This window comes from Lepidochelys olivacea (assembly GCF_965140295.1).
Source record: "Lepidochelys olivacea isolate rLepOli2 genome assembly, chromosome: 26".
NCBI classification, from domain to species: Eukaryota; Metazoa; Chordata; order Testudines; family Cheloniidae; genus Lepidochelys; species Lepidochelys olivacea.
Window position 1 is genome coordinate 1,752,854 of NC_140436.1, and position 20,999 is coordinate 1,773,852.

General features: G+C 52.0%; 1 protein-coding gene across 8 annotated transcripts in view; it reads left to right on the forward strand.

Moving 5' to 3' along the window:
* Positions 1 to 20,999, forward strand: part of FGFR1 (fibroblast growth factor receptor 1) — a 128,881-nt gene that overhangs the window by 63,340 nt on the left and 44,542 nt on the right. For 3 of the 8 annotated variants that reach the window (XM_084614992.1, XM_084614994.1, XM_084614993.1), the window contains exons 16-18: positions 751 to 888; positions 2,578 to 2,683; positions 9,544 to 9,720. In XM_084614992.1, the coding sequence (XP_084471118.1) occupies positions 751 to 888; positions 2,578 to 2,683; positions 9,544 to 9,720 (421 nt within the window). Of the gene's footprint in view, positions 1 to 750; positions 889 to 2,577; positions 2,684 to 4,351; positions 6,920 to 9,543; positions 9,721 to 20,999 lie in introns of those variants that run through there. The other 5 variants (XM_084614996.1, XM_084614997.1, XM_084614999.1 and 2 more) reach the window with 2 other exon arrangements.

A 20,999-nucleotide genomic window follows, 5' to 3' on the forward strand; every position in this document is an offset into this window, starting at 1 on the left:
GTGAAAAGCACCAGATGGGAGTCATCTTAATCTAATGAAACAATAATTGTCATAAGCAGACACAATATTTTGAGTCTAAATGATCTGGCAGCAGGGCTTGTTTGTCTTCCAAATGCCTCTGAATTAGAGCTGCCAATCTGAGCTCTTCACTTTCCTGCAAAGATCTTTTAAATCATCGGAAGCTTTTAAACTCTCTCCTGTCCGATGCCTTCTGATGATGAATGCTTGGAGGCTACATTCTGTTCTCAGCTGCACGGCTGTGAGGCCATCGAAGCCAGCCCACTTGTACTAGTGGAACTAGAAGCTGAATTTGGCAGCTGGGCTAAGGTTTTTCACAAGTGCCCAGTGATTTTGGATGACCTGAGACATCTTGCCGATTTTCACAACATGGGCGCTCAGCGTTTTCTCAAGAGCAGGCCCCTTTTAAGATATGTCAAGTTGGACACCCAAAATCACTAATCACTTATGCAAACCTTGGCCTTGGTGTCCTAACAAGGGGCAAGGTGTAGTGCACTAGGACTGTGACTTACTTCCACTGCGACGGATGGACCCCGTGTGTTGTGTTCTCAGTGGGTAGCAGTGGTGGTGTTCTTGCGAGCTAATGATGCACAGTAGTGGCACGGGCATTCTCCCCTCTCCATGTCTGCCGCTGCCCGGAGGAGCTGTGTGTCGGGCAGAGGGATGGGTTGCAGGGCAGTGCTGTGGTGGGAGCTGCGCCTGTTTGATACCGTGTTTTTGTGTTTGGAGCAGGTGGTCCTTTGGCGTGCTGCTGTGGGAGATCTTCACGCTGGGCGGCTCGCCATACCCTGGGGTGCCCGTTGAGGAGCTCTTCAAGTTGTTGAAAGAAGGCCACAGAATGGACAAGCCCAGCAACTGCACCAATGAGCTGTAAGTGCAGCTCTCTGCCAGGGAGCAAAGCCGGGGTGGGGAAGGAGGTGCAGAGTCCTGACTGATGTTACCTGTCTCCTCCCCCAGCTTTGTGCCAGAACCCTCGCTGACAGATGAGTGTCACGGGAAATTGATCTGGGCTTGTCAGCACATGACAGTTAATCCAGAATAAAGTAGGGTGTGAATTTAAAGCAAATTAACTGTTCCCAGATTAACTCCATGTGTGGACACCCTTATTCAGGAATTAGAGTGCCTCAGTGGATTAAGCTAATTCGGAATAAGGGCATCTACACACGGAGTTAATTAGGACTAACTCCCCATGTGTAGACAAGCCGTTAGAGCCCACTGGCAAGCCTTGGGTTCTTGATTCACACCAGAACTCTGAGCTGTGTGGTTCTGAGGAAGGAGAGGCTCTAGGCTGCTGCAGGCGTTTGATTTAGATTAACTTTGTTCCTCTGGCTGCCCCAGTGTGGAAGCAGCTTTCGGCCCAGCATCCTCATTGCTAGTCACATCAGCTGGTGGTTCGTTAGCTAGACATGTCCTTAAAATAAACAGCCTTGGGAAAACAAGGAGGAGAGGAGGGGAATCTTTTCTAGAACTCAGAGTTAGAAGATTAGCCTCCAGGAACATGCTGATGATGGAAGTCCCCTCCCTGACTCCTCGTCTCAACTTTGAGTGTCTCCAGTGAAGGCCATTCCTTCCCCTCTCCTGGCAGCCTGTGCCATTCCTAGCCTGTTCACAGATCACTGCTTTTCTTCCTCCTGTAAAACCTACATTTCTCCTGCTGCCACTTGGGCTCTTTTCATCCTCTGTGTGATGCTTGTTGGCGGATCTGGGGACAGAGCTCTATCTTCGTCCCTGCCCCTGCCTGGCTTGTTCCAGCTCCTCTTCCTAACCTGTGTCCTTTCTATACTGCTCCTTGCTGGACTCCCACCCATTTGTTTTATGTCCCTTCCTCCAGCCCAAGGATCCTGGGGCTGCAGCAAAGCCAGAGCTCAGCAAAACAGCCAAGTGTTTTATGGCGGAGATTGGCAGAGACCATATTTAAAGTCAGCTTCCTCAGCTGTGCAAGCCGCACCGCCGAGAGCTGAGTGTCAAGGGCACGTTTTGGGCAATGGCAGATGTTCCGGGTTATTTTCCCAGCAGTTCCCAGCCCTGCAGAAATCTCAGCTGAATCTGTTTGCAGTAATCAACATCTTCCTTTGTTATTCCTCAGCAAGCGAGAATCCCAGCTTGACCCCAGAGCAGGGACTAACTTAGCCTTTAGTTATATCTTCCTCTTAGAACAAGTGATAACGTCCTTCCCAGGGTGCCCAGCCTGGGGTGGGTTGGGGTGTCATCTTCTTTTAATGAAAAGGATTAACGCTAATCCTGAGAAATAACATCTTCTCTGATTCTGTCCTGGCCCAAGGTGCGGCCCGCTGGCTCACTGCAGCCTGGGTGGCCCACAGAGTCCCTGACACACCCCCACAGAGGAGACAGCAGCTCTCCATTTTGATCTGTGTGAGGAGCCGGAAGCCCTGAGGGTTGCAGCTTTGTGGTGGGCTGGTTGCACCCTGCTCCGTTTCACTCAAGTTTGGGGCTGCTGCTGGCCCAGCTGCTGTACCCTGGGCTCTAGCAGACAGACTAGCAAGCTCGGAATTGTCTCCAGGAGGCTTGTTCAGCCTCCTCTTACTCCTCTGTTTCCAGATACATGATGATGCGAGATTGCTGGCACGCAGTCCCATCCCAGAGACCCACCTTTAAGCAGCTGGTAGAAGACTTGGATAGGATTGTGGCCATGACCTCCAACCAGGTAAGACATGAAGCAAATAATTAAGCAATCAATTTGCAAGCCTCTAGAAGATAATAAGGTGGTAAGTAACGGTCAGCATGGATTTGTCAAAAACAATCGTGTCAAACCAACCTGATAGCTTTCTTTGACAGGGTAACAAGCATTGTGGATAGCGGGGAAGTGGTAGATGTGGCATATCTTGACTTTAGTAAGGCTTTTGATACTGTCTTGCATGACCTTCCCAAAAACAAACTAGAGAAATGCAACCTAGATGGAGCTACTATAAGGTGGGTGCAAAATTGTTTGGAAAACCGTTCCCAGAGAGTAGTTATCAGTGTTTCGCAGTCATGCTGGATGGGCATATCGAGTGGGGTCCCGCACGGATCAATTCTGGGTCTGGTTCTGTTTAATATTTTCATCAATGATTTAGATAATGGTATAGAGAGTACACTTCTAAAGTTTGCGGATGATACCAAGCTGGGAGGGGTTACATGTGCTTTGGAGGATAGGATTATAATTCAAAATGATCTGGACAAACTGGAGAAATGGTCTGAAGTAAATAGGATGAAATTCAATAAGGACAAATGCAAAGTACTCCACTTAGGCAGGAACAATCAGTTGCACACATACACATGGGACATGACTGCCTAGGAAGGAGTACTGCAGAAAGGGATCTGGGGGTCATAATGGACCACAAGCTAAATATGCGTCAACAGTGTAACACTGTTGCAAAAAAAGCAACCATCATTCTGGGATATATTAGCAGGAGTGTTGTAAGCAAGACATGAGAAGTAATTTTTCTGCTCTACTTCCTGCTGCTTAGGCCTCAGCTGGAGTATTGTGTCCAGTTTTGGGCGCCACATTTCAGGAAAGATGTGGACAAATTGGAGAAAGTCCAGAGAAGAGCAACAAAAATGATTTAAAGTCTAGAAAACATGACCTGTGAGGGAAGATTGAAAAAACTGGGTTTGTTTAGTCTGGAGAAGAGAAGACTGAGAGAGACATTATAACAGTTTTCAAGTACATAAAAGGCTTTTACAAGGAGGAGGGAGAAAAAGTGTTCTTCTTAACCTCTGAGGATAGGACAAGAAGCAATGGGCTTAAATTGCAGCAAGGGAGGTTTAAGTTGGACATTAGGAAAAACTTCTTAACTGTCAGGGTGGTTAAGCACTGGAATAAATTGCTGGGAAGTTTGTGGAATCTCCATCATTGGGGATTTTTAAGAGCAGGTTGGACAAACACCTGTCAGGAATGGTCTAGATAATACTTAGTCCTGCCATGAGTGCAGGGGACTGGACTAGATGACCTCTCGAGGTCCCTTCCAGTCCTATGATTCTATGCCTGTTCCAGAATCAAACTCTCCCATAGAACCTCTTTATGGGGAGACTTTCAAATTCAGAGTCTCTGCATCATTTACCCCAACTTGGCATCCTCAGTCCAGAAGTGAGTGAGCTGGAGTTGTTGGCTCCATGCGGTGTGGTCGCTGGTGCCTGTGGTTATCATTGGGAGTTCCATGTACATGCCTCCCCTGCCCACCAGGGCAAAGGTTCCCTCGCATGTGGGGAAACTGAGGTTCCTGGCTCGGCTCTGCTTGTTTCTTTAGTGTAGTGTGCTCACTGCATGGCCTCTTCTAACCTGGGTTCTGGATTCTCGGTCTGAGCTGTGTCCCTGGGATTTTGTCCCCTCCAGGAATACCTGGATCTTTCCATGCCGCTGGATCAGTATTCTCCCAGTTTCCCAGACACCCGCAGCTCCACCTGTTCCTCGGGGGAGGACTCAGTTTTTTCCCACGATCCTCTTCCAGACGAACCTTGTCTTCCCAAGTACCCGCATCAGCACGCCAACGGTGGACTTAAACGACGCTGAGGCTGGGACTTCCATGCAACAGACTGACAACTCTGTGTGTGTGCGTGTGTGTTTGCATGCGTCTCTGCTATCCAGGCTGCTGCCAGGAAGCTGTCTGTGCAGCTATCCATCACTTTTAGCTATTGCGTAAAGGATTTCAAAGACACATCTCCCATAACCAAATTCACCGATGTCTCATGCCAGCTTCACCAGCCACCTTAGCTGTGAACTGTCTGCATCTGAAAGGTTTGTTTTTTATTTCCTTTCCATGAAACCTGTGCTTGAATAGTTGCAGTGGACTAAAACTGAACCCCACTCTTTGGCCAGTGCCCAGATAGAGAACCAGCTGCAGGCTCCCTCTCCTGGAACCAGCCAATAATGTGCGTTCCTTTCTTTGCAAGGGATTGACAGACTGACAGTCCCAAGGAGGAGGACATGGAAACCTGGGCTATCCTTGTGTTCTTTTATACTTGCAAACCCACGCGATCCAAACTTCGACAGCTCAATAAGCTAATGCCAGCACTGAGTGCAACTCCACCAGCGGTGAAGAATTGCAGGCTGGGAAATCTTAATGCGTCGGAAGCATCTCCGTCTTGGATGGTGCGGGAACCCTAGCTGGATGGTTATTGCAATGTGAGATGGTTTGAAGACTGGCCAATGGCTTATTAATTCCAATACTAATTTGCTTTACTGACCAAACACATGGTACAGACGCAGCATATACCCCGGCTCAGCACTGATAGTGGAGGAAGCAGCCAAATATACCAGTGCTAAAAACAAACAAAAAGAAATCTTGTGTACATAGCTACAAATATGTATAAATATGAATATATATTTACATGTCTTTTTAAAAAGGGTTGTTACCAGAGATATACCAGTTTGGTAGTAAGTTACTAGTGGCTGGTAGAGATCAGTTGCTATAAAAAAAAAAGTTCATATATTTTGCTACTTTTGCTGTTTTTATTTTTTTAAATTATGTTCTAAATCCTATTTCAGTTTAGGTCCCTCAATAAAAATCGCTGCTGCTTCAGTTTTATATGGGGTTGTATTAAACCGTACTAATGACAATGTTTGCTGCCTTTCGGGAATATGTTGTCATTGTATAAATGGCCTTTTCTCCCTTCTCACACCTCGACCCCCATGTAAATCCCTCTGTTGGCATCTGGTGCTGGGTTCTGGATCTGAGGGGCCCTTCTGGACTCGGGCACAGCTTGTGAAGCACTCGGATCACCATATTGGTGTGTGAGTGTGTGATAGTGACGTGCTGGAGAGCCACTGTGATCTGTATTTTAAACAGAGGGCTTAGGACACTGCCAGTGACAGAGCTGGGACTCTGCCCGTGTGGGGAGGGGCAAAGCGCCTTTCCCAGCAATAGCCATAGGCGTTTGTAGGAAGCGTGAATAACCCTTTGTCATATCTGAGTTGGTTCCCTGCTGTGTGCCTTGCATGGGCATCTGGAGAGAGCAGGGAATACTGAATCAGCATCCATGGTGTTTAGCCACCTCCGATCCTGCTTCGCAATGTACATTCCAGCCGCGCTCCAAGCCTGCTTCAGTCTTCCCATCCCTGTCTCTGAATCAGCTCCCCATTGCTCCTGCCATGCACTCTGGTCTAGAGTGTGGAGTGCAGGGGCCGGTGAGCCCCTGTCTCTCCTCCACCTGGCGAGGTGCTCTCCTTCCTCGAACGAACTCCTTGAGTGCCTTAAACGCACCTGGTACATCTGCACGGTGCGGATGAGGAGGTCTGCAGGGAGGAGCTCTGTAGATTCTTTCTTCCCAGTGGAAGGCCAAGGGAAGCTCCCTTCCAAAGTGGAATAAGAGGTGTCCTTGTTCTTGTTTCAGGGGAAGTTCCTTGTGGTGGCTCAGCAAGGACTGTTTGGCCAGTGGTTTTGTGTGTCTTTGAATGCTCTTTTTCCAGTGACACTTTCAGTTCTTAGAAACCTCAACCCTGCCTTGTATTAGAAGCCCCGGCTGTGGTTAGCATGGAGATAAACCTGGGCTGCTTAGCTTGGGCTGTGGAAGGGAACAGTGCATTTTTGTTGGGTTTTTTTTTTTTACACAAGGCCACATCCTTAACTGGCTTTTCCTTGTGCTAGACCTGCACTTCACTGAACTCCACGTTACCTGTGTTCAGCAAACTCTCCCTCTTAGCTGCGGCCATTGAAGGCCGAGTCCAGATTCCCCACCCTCTCGCCCCCTGGAGCAGTTCCTCCGGGGGAAAGGTGCCTTTGTGCTGTGGCAGACGCCCAGGAGCAGGAGCCCTTCCCTTCCACCCACAGGCATTTCAAACTCCAGAGCCAGGATGCTGTTACTTGAAAAGTTTATTTTGCCTTTGTATGGAGAAATATTATTGTTCTAAGCTCTTCTGTAATGAATCTGGAATTCTTGTAATTATTAAAGACTTTAACCAAGAGTTTTTGATACAGCCTTGCAGTTTATACCAACTCTGGTGGGAGGCGTCTCTCTGGGAGGCTTGTGCACCCTCTAATTCCTTGTGAACCGGGAGGTGGGGCAGGAGGAGGGGACGGGTACAGGCACAGCTACTGTTGGCATTGCACAAGTTGCAGAAGGTGAAAGGGCTGCTCCTTTGGATTTCAAGTACTCTTGAGTATATACGGCCATCTCCTTTACCTGGCTTTGGGATAAAGTAAATTGGGAGGGAATCTGTATGGCTGCTCTGAGCACTTCAGCCTGATATGGGGCCTTCCCAGCATTTCCTAATTCTCAGACAGCTAGGAGAGCATGGAGCAAAGACTTCAGGGTTCTGGAAGGTCCTAATGGACCTCTGGGGGAAGGTTTTGTGGCTAGGCCACAGGACACCTGCGTTCTGCTGCTGGCCTGCTGGGTGTCATAACAGCTCAGCCAAGGACTTGGTAGCTGTCGCCTCCTGCTTTGGAGTTGGCTGGGGATCAACAGGGAGGCAGCTCTGACCTGAGCCAACCGAAAACAGCATTCAGTCTTAAAGGAATGTGTGGTAAGCGGGTTAAAATTAGTATTGGGGGCAAGGAATGTATCCTCGTCTGTCTGTACAGCACCCAGCAGAGCCATGAGCCTGATTGGGCCTGTGGGCACTACTGAAGCATAAGAGATACCAACGGATTTCTACAGCACTTCTGCTCGGCTTAGGGCTCCGCTTGGCCTAGCAGCTGCCGGCTTGGCAGTGGCCCCTTGCTCTGCCATTGGAGTGCAGCTCGACTACAGTTTGAAAAGCACTGGATGGCGGCTGCTTGAGAACTATCAGCATCTGCCTGGTGACTCTGAGTGCTGCACAGAAAACCTTTGTCAGGAGATAGCTGGGTTACGCCTAGGCAGCAGGAGACATGGTGCGAACTGCTATGAGGTAAGCCACAAAGATACTCAAGCCCAGCCTGGGGCTGAGTTCAATTTAGGACCTCGTGCCAAAAGCTTGTGCCAAAAGCCCGTCTTGGTTTGTTCGTGGACTATCTGCACAAACTTCTTGCTAACTTTTCCCCTTGCTGGAACATTGTGAATCCTCTAGCTTTGCTCTTTGTGGTGTGTTTTGAGTTTCAGCATGGTTTCTTTTCTGTGTCCCTGACTGGCTGAGCCTATGCTGTGGGATCATTGCCCAACTCTGCAGAAGGAAATTTTCCCTTGGGGCAAGGGTGGAAAGTTAACCTAACTTTGAACCAACTGGAGAAATCCAGGGCAGAGACAGGTGACCCTGGTTCTCCTAGCCTGCGTGCAAGTGACTGGTAGGCATTGGCTTAGGATGATTTCACCCTAGATCGTTCCCCAGGCCATTGGGAACAGTCTTGTGATTTTATACTTACATGTTATGTGCCAGTTTTAGGAGGGAAAATTCTAGTGTGGGGTCAAAAATTACCAGGTTTTTTTTGTGGGGAAACTTCTTGTTAAAAAATTGGTTTTTCAAAATTTCCCCAGAATTTTTTTTCACTGCTTCATTCATTGGAAAACCTCAACACGGTGGCCGTTATTTATCTTAGTCAGAAAAACACATTTAATCCAAAAAATATTTTGATGGAAAAACATTGCCTACCTGTGTCTAGAGAGTTCCCCTTGGGTTGGAGTTCTGTGGTACTGCAGAAAAAAGCTCTGTCTTCTCCTGTCATCTGCCCCGGGCTCTCACACAGTGTGAGACATGGTTATAGCCCCATTTTACAAGGAGATTAAATCAGTGCTCTTCTGGTGCACCAGAAAGGAGGCAGAGTCCCCCTGCTGTTCTGGTGAGCCTCACCCCTGCCATTGAGACCAGATCTGACCAGGTCGTGTGGGGACCTGCGTTGTTCACGCACATTTTCTAGCTTTAAAGCCCCTCTCCCACCCCACCATTGCAAAACAAAATCTCTGTCAATTGACAAACCTACACCAAACAGAACATGGGTCAGAACTCCTGGGTTCCATTTCTGGGTCTGTCAGGACACTTTATTCTCTCTGCCTCAGTTTACCCGTTGTAAAACAAGGCTAACACAGTGTCTCTCCACAGGAGCAGTGGGAGGCTTTGTCCATGTTTGCACTCCTCCCAAGCTTTTCATCCCAGGGCCTTCGAGCTCTGCACAAAGGATGAATTTTATTTCCTTTTGTTTTTCCTCCATCAGAGAGTTTGATGCTAGACTTGCTGCAGCAAATGGAGGAATTAGCTATGGGCTGTAACCAGATGTTTTGGCAACAACCATGTGTGCTGCCTTCCTCTTATGAAATAACTTCATCCTCAGGACAGCTGGGCTTGAGTTTAAATACTAAAATGTGACCAATTGAGCGTGGAATTTTAACTGCGTCCCTGCCGGAACCTCAGGCACAAGCCTCTGACTTACTGAGCTCTGTGCTCCTCTCCCCGGACTGAGCCACAGGTTGGGCTCCGAGCAGCGTTAGCTGGTCGCTCAAATCAGTTCCCTTCTACCTGCGTGGTTTTAGTATTGTGTGAACATTGGAAACAGAAAATAAACACACAGTGATGTTGGACGAAACCCCCTCAATCTCTGCTCTGTCATGTTCCTGCCCAAGCATAGCTGCATGAATGCCGGAATGTATTTGCCAATCTCCACCTTCCTCTTCAAGGCGTTCCTGACTTTTGCACAGAGAAGATGCGTGATCTGCTGTGACCTTCCTGCTCTGGGTTCCTCGAGACCAGGAAATCGGCCTGGCCACTGGACCATTCTTCCTCGCCTAGGAATAAGGAGTCGCGTGTTGGGAGGACAAACTCCATTAATGGCTCTGAGTGTTCAGGTCCACAAGGTAAACCATGGCTTGGCAGTCACATTCAGGAGCAATGAGTCTTTTGTATTGTTCTGGGTAAATCCTGGCTGGGTTGAAGGATCTCACCTGCTCTCCACCTCTAGCTCTTTCCCCTTTACGCCTGCCCCAATGACCCCATTGTCTCCCACCTCCAAACCTCCCTCCTGGTGGGACTGCCCCTGTGAGCGAGTTGACATCGAAGCTGATGCGCCAAGTTGGAAGAGAAGCCAAATGAGTCAAGTGAAGGTCAGCGGTAGAGGCAAAGATAGGAGAAGGTGACCAGAGGACAAAAAGGAAAGGGCAGCATGGTAGGGAAAGAGATTCTGGAGTGAAGGGATGACAGCAGAGAAGAGTTAACTCCTAGGCAATGCAGTTAGTATATTTGGGTTCCCCTGGTAGCTCCCCAGGAAGTGTCCATGTCATCTGTGCATAGCACAGAGAGGGACTGATTGAATGAATCTGTAGCATGTCCCAAAGGGAGCTCTCCTCTGCCAGGCATCCTGCTCGGAGAGGCTGCTGTGTCCTGGCAGCTGGAGACAAACCTCACTTTTCCTGAATATTCCTCTCTAGACAAGTTTTCTGCCAGGAGCAGAGGAGCATTTTCTGGCTTTGCCAGGCAGACTGGGAAGGATGGAGGCTGGCACCAGGCTGGCACTACCGGGGCACCACACGCCATGTGATGAACGAGGGACCCAGTAACTTGCCCTTTGAGGGTAAGCATGTGGAGTTACTCCAGAGAATCCTGCAGTCCTGGATCCCCTTGATAGTCCTCACCCTCTGCCATTTTGTCCCAGGCAGGGGTAAGCTCTTTCTCCCCCAGCTGGTTAGAAAAACGTTTGGCTAGGTCAGCCCTGGGAAATGGTTACCGCATTGCTGCTGTGTGTTCACTGGCTTGTCTGCTGGGGCTGCAGATTGTGGTAAGTGTGACACAACCTCCGTGGCTGGGGGATAGAAAGACACCGTCACTCTGCTGACTTCTCCGGGAGCAGAGGGCACGTTTGCAAGTTTGGCGGTACCTGGGTAAGCTGTGGAAATCCGCAATGGCCTTCCTCCATGCTGAGGCTATCATTTGAATGGGGATTGAGTTCAGGGCTCCCTGCCACCCTGCTCTCATAGCCAGCTCTCCTGAAGCCACTGGGACTGCAGGGAAGAATTAGGGCTAGTTTTTGTACACAGGCTGCAAAGTTGCTGGCAGACACCCCAAATCCAGCCTAGATTCCAGCTCGAGGGGGCCCAAACCTCTCCTGTGATGCTCACTTAAATTCCATCTGCTTCGATTCTATTCTTGAGATTTCCCTGCCTCTTGCTTTGCCTTCTCCTGCAAGGATGAATATGGTGCCAGCCCTGATTCGCTCAGCGTTACCACAGCCTGTTTGGATTTAAAGTTGACCCCACTGCCTTGAGAAATTGTTCAACGCCTGAGAAATGCATTTCAGCTGTTGAGAGTCTTGAGGTGATAAAAACCTAGAAAATGGTCTTAAAATGGGGCCTGGGCTTCCAAAGCACTGGGCCCTGCAGGGCCTGAGTGCCTGCCATTCACATCTGGCCACTTATGGAACTGGTGTCGTCAGGTTCAGGGCAGCATTGCTGAGTCATGAGTCACTCGCTGCATCAGCTGGGACCAGGCTGGTGATCCTGCTGAGCTGGAAAATTCAGAATGCTTTCTGCAGCTGAAAAGCTGAGCTCCACCCTCCCCTGGCTTCAGCTTTGAAAGGTTGAAATGCGATAAGGTGCTTGCACACAGAGCCCAGGACAAGGAGCTGCTGGGGTGGATGGAAAGAATAAGACAGCTTGGCTCAGAAGGGCGATGCTTTTTGGGGCAAGGGGTGCTGCTGTGCTGCCCTGATGTCCCCAGTGTGGGCATGGGCTGAGAGCTGGTGAAAGGTGTCAGCCTGACAGAGACTGCAGTCCTGGCGTTCTGGGTGGTTGGAACTGGGCTCGGCAGAGGTTGGGCTCCCTACGCTTCCCCACTTGGTCTTCACCATAAGCTCCTTTGAGGGTGACCATCACTCAGATACTTGTCCATAAATCACTGAGCAAACCATTGGTGCTGTACAAATAGCAAGGTGTCTCCATCTCACCGAGCAGGATACAGGGATGGAGGAGGGCGCAAAGCGTCTTTATTTAGCAACATTTGTCTCAAATTGTGATGTGACTCAGTTTAATGTTTAAAATGGCTGGCCGGGGCTGTGGAATTCAGCTCTGATTCCTAAGGAACCCCCAGCAAATAGGAACTGAAGGAGGCTCCGCTGTCCTGGCCCAACCGGCTGCCTTGGAGATTTCAAGACCCTCTCCTTCAAATGAATGACCCACGAAAGCCAAACCCACGGCATCCTGCTGTGGATGGAGAAAAGAGCCCGTTTCATGGCTAATCCTGTCCCTTCAGCAGCACATGCCCAGTGTGGAGCTGCAAAAGGAGGTTTTGGCAGTTGTATTCATTCCCCCCTGGTGAGCATGTCACAGTCCCTCTGGCCCAGCTGATCACAGACCATAGAAGTTGTTTGTTACAGGACACAGTTATAGAGACGTGGCTCTTTTGCTCCCGTGGTAGCACCTCATGCATTTAGTGCTGGAGGGCCCTGGTTCAATCCCTGGTGTGTTGGCCAGACTGTCACATGTCAGGCCCCTGGAAGAGACTGGCTGAACTGGCTGAGTTGGCTGCCTGCCTTCAAACGTGGAGTCCAGCCATGGCTCTAGACTGAGAAACGCTGCCCGAGTGGTAGGCTGTGCGTCATCGAACGGCAGTGTGCTCCTGCAGTGCAGGTGTGTGCTGCCAGCTAAGCAAACCTAGGGACCTGTGTGTTGAAAAGGAATCCTGCTGGTGCTCTGACTCCGGTACTGCTCCGTGCGGAGGGTTTCATCTTCTGCTTATCAGCTTGGGTCTTCAGTTCTGGTGCAGGAGGTGTGTTAGCCCCTTTATCAGGTGCCCGACCCAATGGGCACGTGAGCAGCTCTCATTGAACTTTTCCTGGCCTGCCGGTGGCTCCAGGCTGTCTCTCTTGCCCCCTTTTCCAACCCGTTCTGTTTCCTTTGTGATTCGCTAGCCCTTTTCAAAGCATCTGTTTGTTGCTATTTCCTTGTGTAAATTAAATTGATCAGCTCCATCCCCCCCTTCCCCCGCCCACCTTAAATTAGTTAAAGCTTTTAATCAAGTGATTTATATCTGGCTCACAGTGCTAGATTACACTGTACAGCTCTTAGAGCTGCAGGGGGACGGGAACGGCAGAGCGGGGATGTGCATAAATCATTGTTCTCCATCGGAGCCGCTTGGCAGGGCGATTTGGAGATGTAAGTCATGTTTACATCATCAGAACCTGCTGCTATCACCATCACCAGATCATTCATCAGAGGTTACCAAGAGGGCAATTAAATATGTTAATAGAGGACTGACTTCAGCCGTGCCACTTGCTTAGGCTAAAAGCTCAGCAGGGGGAATAACCACCTGATTTGCAGGCACTGAATAGGTTCTTTGATCCCTGCCCCATCAATCTGAGAGGGCTGGCTATTTCTCCAGGCTGGAAAACAGTGTTTTCACTATTAACTCAGCTTTAACAAACACACATGGAAAGGGAGAGTGGCGCTGATCCCTCCTTTTGTCTGGCAGGCCCTTGGCACCTGAGGTTTGGTTTTTAAGGCTGTGGCTTCTCAGGGTTCGTCTACACTTGGAGCTGGAGCCCGTGCTGGAGCGGCAGGAGACACACCCAGGCTAGCTTTGTCGGAGCGTGTGCTGAAAGCAGCATGTGCTGCAGCTCTGCGACCTGGGCTAGCCACCTGGACACTATCCCGTCCAGGACGCTTGGCACATACTGGCTGGCTCGCCGCTCCGGCTATTCACGCTGCCATGGCTACATTCTATCTTTCAGAGTAGCAGCCGTGTTAGTCTGTATTCGCAAAAAGAAAAGGAGGACTTGTGGCACCTTAGAGACTAACCAATTTATTTGAGCATGAGCTTTCGTGAGCTACAGCTCACTTATCGGATGCATACTGTGGAAACTGCTCGGGCAGATCTAGTGCAGGTATGTCTCCTCCAGCTGGAATTCACCCTCCAGCTCCAAAAGCAAATGTACCCTGAGAATAGAGATTTTAAGGCCAGAGGGAGAACATGACAACTAGTATGACCTCCTTCTGCGCGCAGGCCAGAGAACTTGACCCTGTGATTTCTGCATCTAGCCCATATATGGTGGTTGAGCTAGAGAGGGATTTGTTGAAAGACATCCACTCTCGATTGAAAGACTACAAATGATGGAGAATCTACTGCACTCTGTTGGTAGATTGTCGCAGTGGCTCATTACCCTCACTGTTAAAAATCCCTTGTCTGCGCTGCGTTGTGAATAAGAAGAGATGTGTGAAGAGTGGGGGGACATGGATGCAACCAACTCAGTGCAATTTTTACATGCGTTCTACGTTTGCAATATCCACTTTCCCTAGCTGCCCCTTGACCAACCCATTGCTCGCTGGCTAGTTGCTTGTAGACCGCGGCACAGGTGGGGTGTGAGGAAGCAGAACTCAGGTGCCTTGTGCCTGTTGTCATGAAGTCCCAGGTCTCCGGAGGCTAACAGTGGAAATGGGGTCTCCCCTGCAGATAATTCTCCAGGGGCAGGAGAGCCCACCTGTGGCTCGCTTTTACCTGCCCTGCTGTTATCACGGAGGGGCCGATGAGCTGTTCCATTAGAAAGGCTTTGCCCTTGGGCAGGGCCCTTCACCCAGGGGTTTCCACTCACTTTAAGGCCATGCAGCCTGGTGACACCCCTACGGGGCGTGTACGAACTCTTCCAGCCACGGCAGCGAGGGCAAAGCTGAAGCACAGGCTGTTCAAGTGACCGGCCCTAGAGCCGGGGTGGAATCGGGGCCAGAGCCGGACATGGAATATGAGCGCCCTGAGTCCCAGTTCTCTGCTCTTCCCCCCAGCCCACCGTCCTTGGGAGGGCTGCAGCCCACTCCCAGCGAGCAGCACGGTTCCTTGCTGCCTGCGCCCTGCTTGCAGGGCTTCTGCTGCTGCCTGCCTGCCCCGGTTCATCTAGCACAGCAGCGGCCGGGCTTCAGCTCCATTTTCCCTTCCGAAAGTGGAGGAGGGGGAGGCAGCCCTGCCCCCAGCTGATCGGCCAGTCACTGAAGATCAATGGGCAGCACTTCCACATCCCGTCGCCCCATCCCTGACCCTGCCTCCGGGTGCCACTGGTAAGACGCTTCCTGAGTGGGAAGCTGGGCCCAGCCTGCGTCCCGCCTGCTTTGCCCACAGCTCACGGCAAACAGCCGGTTCCCTGGGCTCAGCGGGGCTGGACACGGGCAGGGGAGCTGCGTGCGAATTTCCTTGTGCTTTGCTGGCGTGGACCCGAGCACGCTGGGACATGGCGGCTCCCCCGCGCTGAGAGAGAGCAGCCTCAGCACTCGGTGTTCGTGACATGGTGCAGGGGAAGGGACAAGGCGTGAGCGAGCCGCAGCGACCTGAGCCAGGGGACGGGAGCAGCAGGAGCCCTCCCTGCGCCCCACATTTGGGCTGGTTTATTCAGTGACAAGCTTTTATCCTAGCTGAGCCCTCCCACCTGCCTACTTCCCTGGCGGGCTAGGGCCTGGGAGCTGAGGCCGAGGTGACTTGTCCAAGGTCACCCAGAGAGCTGAGCCCAGATCTCGGGCAGCTCGGCCTGACCCTCCAGGCCATCCTGCCCCTCTGTGGCAAAGGGTCCCTGTTCTAGATCCCAGCAGCTCCGGCAGCACCACGGAGTCCCTGTTGGAGTGAGGGGATGAGGCCCCTCAGGAGTGCAGCTCCCTGCTCCAGAGAACGGTGTAACTCGCCTAGGGGAAACACTGAGCCTCCTGCAGTTGAACGTGGGACCAGAGTCTTCTCAGGGAGCCAGTGTCCCAGCGCCGCTTGTGTTTACACAGACTTTAAACGTGTGTCAGTGTAGGCCCAGGCTGTGCGGAATGGAGCCTGGTTTTGTATGCAGCAACCTTACCTCCATGGCCTCTGTTTTTCTCCAAGCCCGGGGCCTGGGAGCTCTCGGCACCCTGGACACCATCCTCGAGCACACACAGTACCTTCTCCACAGGATGGCTTCTCTTGGCCTTCACCTTGCCCCTCTGAGCCCCTCCGTGACAGCTCTGCCTTTGGGCCCACAGTGGCCATGAGCCCTGCACTGCGATGGTGTGTGGCAAATATTGCAGTCACACTGGACCCAGGCAGTCTCTGGCTGGGTCACTTAGCTCTGGATTGGCCTGGAAGAGCAGAGAATTAGGAGAGCCCCTTGACCATCCCCTTCCCAGTGCCAGGCGATGGGCAAGGAGGGAGGTGTGGAATTAACCTTTTGTGTGTTACACTTTCTTGCCAGCAGGACTTACCTCCTGGGGCCCTTTGGAGGTGACCATTGGTCAGAGCTCAGAGCCCTGCCACGCTCAGTGAGTCATCTCCCTGGCACCGCCGGCCGTGTTCAGAGCCTCAGACGCTACAGGTCAGGAATGCACCACTTAATGGCTGCAGACAGCCCTTCCAAAACCTCCCGGCAGGCCTCAGTGCCCCCTTCCACTCAGTGGCAGCCTCCGTTCTGAGCAATGGGCTCTCCCTGCTGACGTGCTGGGCTCTGGGACAGAGGATGGAGTCAGCAGTAACTGGAACTCAGCTGGAAGGACCCAATTGTGCCCCAGCTAAGCCATGGCCCCAGACCAGGACAGTCCCTACAGTTTGTTCCCCAGGGCTTTGTCCTGTCTAGTTTTAAATGTCTCTGGCACGGGGGTGCAGAACCCCAGTGAGCCAGCTGCCTGGGGTGCATGCTCCGGCATCTCTTAGCAGGGCGAGAACTTACAATGAATGCCCATGGACGGGCTGGTGGCAGGTCTCCACCCCATGGCTGACAATGCCCTCACTTTGGTACTGGGATATTTAACCCCTGCCTCTTCCTGAGTTTTAGGTGAGGTAGCTGCAGCCCATCCCTCTCCCCTCAGCATTGTTAACTGGAAGCCAGTGTGGCTGACCTGCCTTTTTCATTGCAATTGAGTTTAGGAGTCTGACTGGTCATACGTAATTGCCTTGAAAAATGACTGCAGCAAAAGATCCCAGTGAATTGGGGTAGCTGTCTGGGTGGATTATCCGAGCGGATGGCAGGACGTGCTTTTCACTGGGGGGAGAGGGGTTACTCTGCCCAGGACTGTACGTTCTGGTTTCTTTCTTTCAATCTCACAGATTTTCTCTCTCTCCTTTTAAAGCCCTCTGTCCGCACTGGGCCCAGACGATCTCTTGGCCCTGGCCCAGGGTCTTGCTGGTTTAGTCAGCTCTGAATTGCACATTGTCTCGCTGCCAATTATGTTAGGAAACTTTGCTTGTAATTTTACCTTGACACTCAGGATCCAGAATCTAATTCTAGAAGAACAATTTAACTGGCGAGACAGGAGCAAAGCCCGGGCTATTCATTCCTTGGGCCTTTCCATCCCTGTGCGCCCCCTCGGCCCACTAGAAAGCTGAAGTCTTGTTGCTCTGCCGATTGTGTGATGCTGTTAAAGCCAGATAAGTCACTTAAGCTTCCCATCCCAGCCATCTGAGCTAGGGCAGCCTAAGTAGATCAGAGGGAGAAAGCTGGGCCCAGAAGGCAATCCATCTCCGTTGCAGTCCAGTTTGTTTAGTTTACTCTCGGGTTTGCAGTAACCCAAACAAATATAGAGCTTGCTCCTAGCAGCTGTTCAAGTAGCAGAGCAGGGAGGTAGGGGGAATGACCTGCTGATGTGGGAGCATGTAATTCAGCAGAAATTGTTTGATAATTGTAACCTCCCAAAGTCCCTGTACTGGCACTCCCGATTTAGGCCAGGTCTGCGCATGCGGTTCTCATAAAAGCTGCTGCTTGGCTTAGTAACCAAGAGGGGACAGCCCCGGTACTAATGAGAGGGGCAGGGGTAGCCACCAAACACAGCCTCCCAGTCCCTCCGCACCCGAGCACACACAGGGACAAGTGCACGGGTCTGGCATTCCATGTGCCCCCAAGGCGCCCGCCACTGGCAGTGCGGGATGGGCCTGGTCCTGCTGGGCTGGGCACAGAGTGTTCTTTGCGTCTTTCAGCCCCTTCCAGCCGGTGTTTGTGACACCCTGCATTGATCCAGCCTGAGGGAAATGACATTGCGCTCACATGTGCCTTTCTCCCCAGCTGACTGAGCCCTGCGGGCATGGCTACAAACAAGCCACCGCCTGACAATCAAAGACTGCTGCGCTTGTCCATGGCTTATTCCAGCATGGAGGACCCCTTCAAAACAGCCTGTGTTTGCTTCTACATGGCCAAACACTTTGCTCAGTCTGTGAGGGGATGTGCCAACCTCCCTGTGTCCCCTGCCCATCCCTGTAGCCATACACAGCAACTGCAGGTCAGGGGAATCTCCTGCATGCTGCAGAGGCCCGGCATGTTAATACAAGGTCAGTGTGGGGTTGCTTCCCACACACCAGGCTGAAGGGGGTGAAACCAAGTAAACTGGCAGCCATGTTTGACTAGGAGAATCTGCCTCCAGTGTCCAGGGATTGCAGTAAGTGTGGGATGGGAAGGCGCATCCCATGTCTGAGGGGACACCTCAGACGCAGCTTGGGCCAGGACAGCTCTCCCATCGGGGCGCTGCTGCGTGCTAAGTGGTAATGGTCAGTAAATGCCCCATGTGTGCAGATACTCATCTGCTGCACCACACTAAAGGGCCTAAGAATTCTCTGGGGGTTCTAAGGGATGAGCTGCCGCGTGGCCAGCAGGGGAGTTGTGACCACAACTCGTGTGTGTGTTTTTCTAAGTCAGTGAACCATGTGCGAGGCTCTGCAGGCTCTCTCCTCTGCCTGCAGAGCCCCCATGACAACCCCCAGCCTTGGGTCATCACCTCTGCCTCGCAGCCGCCCTGGTGACGCCGTGGAAAATGCTCCAGGGCCCCTGCACTCAGGTCCGGAGCGGGATCACAGAGGCTGAGCCAGGGCAGCGTTCCAGCCATAAATTACTTCCTCAGAGGAAATCATTTTGCCACTGGAGAGCCAGAGGGCTGCTGATACAGATAATGCAGGAAGCTGGGCAGGAGTGAGGCTGTGGCTCCAGCCCAGTGCTAATGGATGGCAGTCAGCCACAGGAGCTGAGAGCTGCCTGCCCTGGGCCCACACGCCTCCAAGGTGAAACTGACCACAGGCTGGTGCATAATGAAAGGGGAGATCTTAGATTCCTGCTTAGAGGTGAAAGCCCCTTCATCGTGCACTTCGCCTTCTGCAACGGGCTTTGCTACAGGTTATAACATGGGCAAAGAGTGCACTGGGTGTGTCTGTGTACAATGCACGTTAGCGTGTCAATGTCTGTGTGTGTGGGTGCAATGCACGTGTGCCCCTGGATGTACGCGTCCCTGTGCATGCTGGTCTTTGTCTCAGCACGTGCACAGCGAAGGGCAACGTGACTTTTTGGAGCCGTGGTGCTGCGTATGTGACAGCAGTGCCGGTGGATCCAGCCCAGCTGCTGCAAGAACCCTGGCCTGGGGGACCAGGCTGTGGGCTCCCTGATTCTCCACCACATGCAAAGAACAATCAAGCCCTTTTGAAGCAGGAGCTTGGCAGCGCAGGGGCTCTGAGTGTTCTTCAGCAGGCTCTCCCGCTGTACATCACTCAGATTGACAGCTCAAGCGCCGGACTCCATCAAATGCAAACTGTCAGCTCAATTTCATCCAGACAAAACATCAGCTATGAAACATGACAGCTGCAGGTAATTCCAGCTCCTGCCAAAGCCCAGCTGCTTCCCACGCAGATCAGAACGGAGCCTGACCCTCCCCTGGGTACTCCGCAGTTGGGCTGCCCCATCACACCCGCTGGCATGAAGCTTGCACAGGTGAGAACATATCACACAAAAGCTAATCGAGCCCTGGAAAACTAAATGATGTCAAGCAGGCCCATGCTGCACACACGGGGGTCTGAGTCCAAGTGCGGACTTTGCTCTCTGGGATGGGAGAGGGGACTTCAGTCTCCGTGGTCCATGCAGTCCTTAGCCTCTGTGCTCAGGCTGCCAACCACCTAGCAATGGGAGTCCACGTCCCAAAAGTGACCGTCCATTAGGAAGTGGAGTGAGACACCCAGTGCACGTCACCCAGGCCAGCAAGCAGGGTGGGATGGTACTTGCCTGGTCTGCAGGCCCTAGCCTCCTGCTCAGGCCCCCAAGTTATCAGAGGCTTTGCAATGGATGCAGAGCTTGCAACGGGTGGAGTTTATTGTCCCAGGCAGGGGCCCCTGTGTGATGTTGCCCAAGACCCCAAACTCTGGCACTAGCCAGTCCTCAGCAATGCTATTTTAACAAACCGTCCTGCCCCTTGGGGAAGTGCCCCTGTACCACACGCCTTAGGACCTCAGTCTGAATTGCAGCTGTGGACCAATCACAGCCCAAGGCTCCTGGCACTGCCGTGGGAGAGAATCAACAGAAAATGCCAAGGACTGAAAGCTTTAGGAAATGCTTTGCACCACCTCAGAAGCTAAGAGCGTTGAGGAGCAGCTGGTTGGCAGGGGTGCGCTTAGGAGCCCCAGCGTGCATTTAAGCTCCGGCCACAGTTCTAACTAGTGGCAGACACTCTGCATACCATGTGCAATTGCTGCTCCACGCCCAGGAACCCCAGGTTCTTCCGCAGTGCGCTCGATACAAAAGCTGCCCCAGGAGCTCCGCTAACAATGTCTTAAAGATACTTGAATAACTGATCACAATCCAATTAGGGTTGGTGTTTCTAATGCCCACTGGGTGCTCTGCTCCCACAAAGCTGTGCTCTTAAAGCATTTTAATTAGCCAGTCATTAGCTGGTCACATGATAAATGAGGGTGATTGTGGATGCCGTGTGCCCTGGCCTAGGGTGGTGCCACGTACCTTTGAACAGTGGCCTGTGCCAGCTGAGTCAATTGAGAGACGCTGGTTTACATCAGCTGGGGAGAGAATTGCAGTACTCCTGACACTTCCCAGCCCCCTGTCACCAGAGGATCTCGGGGCACTTTCCAGACGTGCAGCAGTGTCATCTCCCCATGTCGCAGGTGGGGGACGCGGGCAGATGGAGGCTAAGGCATCACTCCACCGGGTTACACAGAAGGTCCGGGGCTGACTGAGCCCCTGACTCGCGGGCCTGTGCTCTGACCGTTAGGTGAGGCTGTCTCCCACACCTGCCGCTGCCTCTCTTGTCAGGTTCCCCCCCCCCACATTATCTCTTGCAAATCCATAGGGGTGCCCCCTCCCATTGTGCCCCTGGTTTAGCTGCTCCCCAGCTCCCAAGAACAGCGTAATGCCAGAGCCTGTGTGGGGAGGGCGCATGGGGGGGGGTGCTCT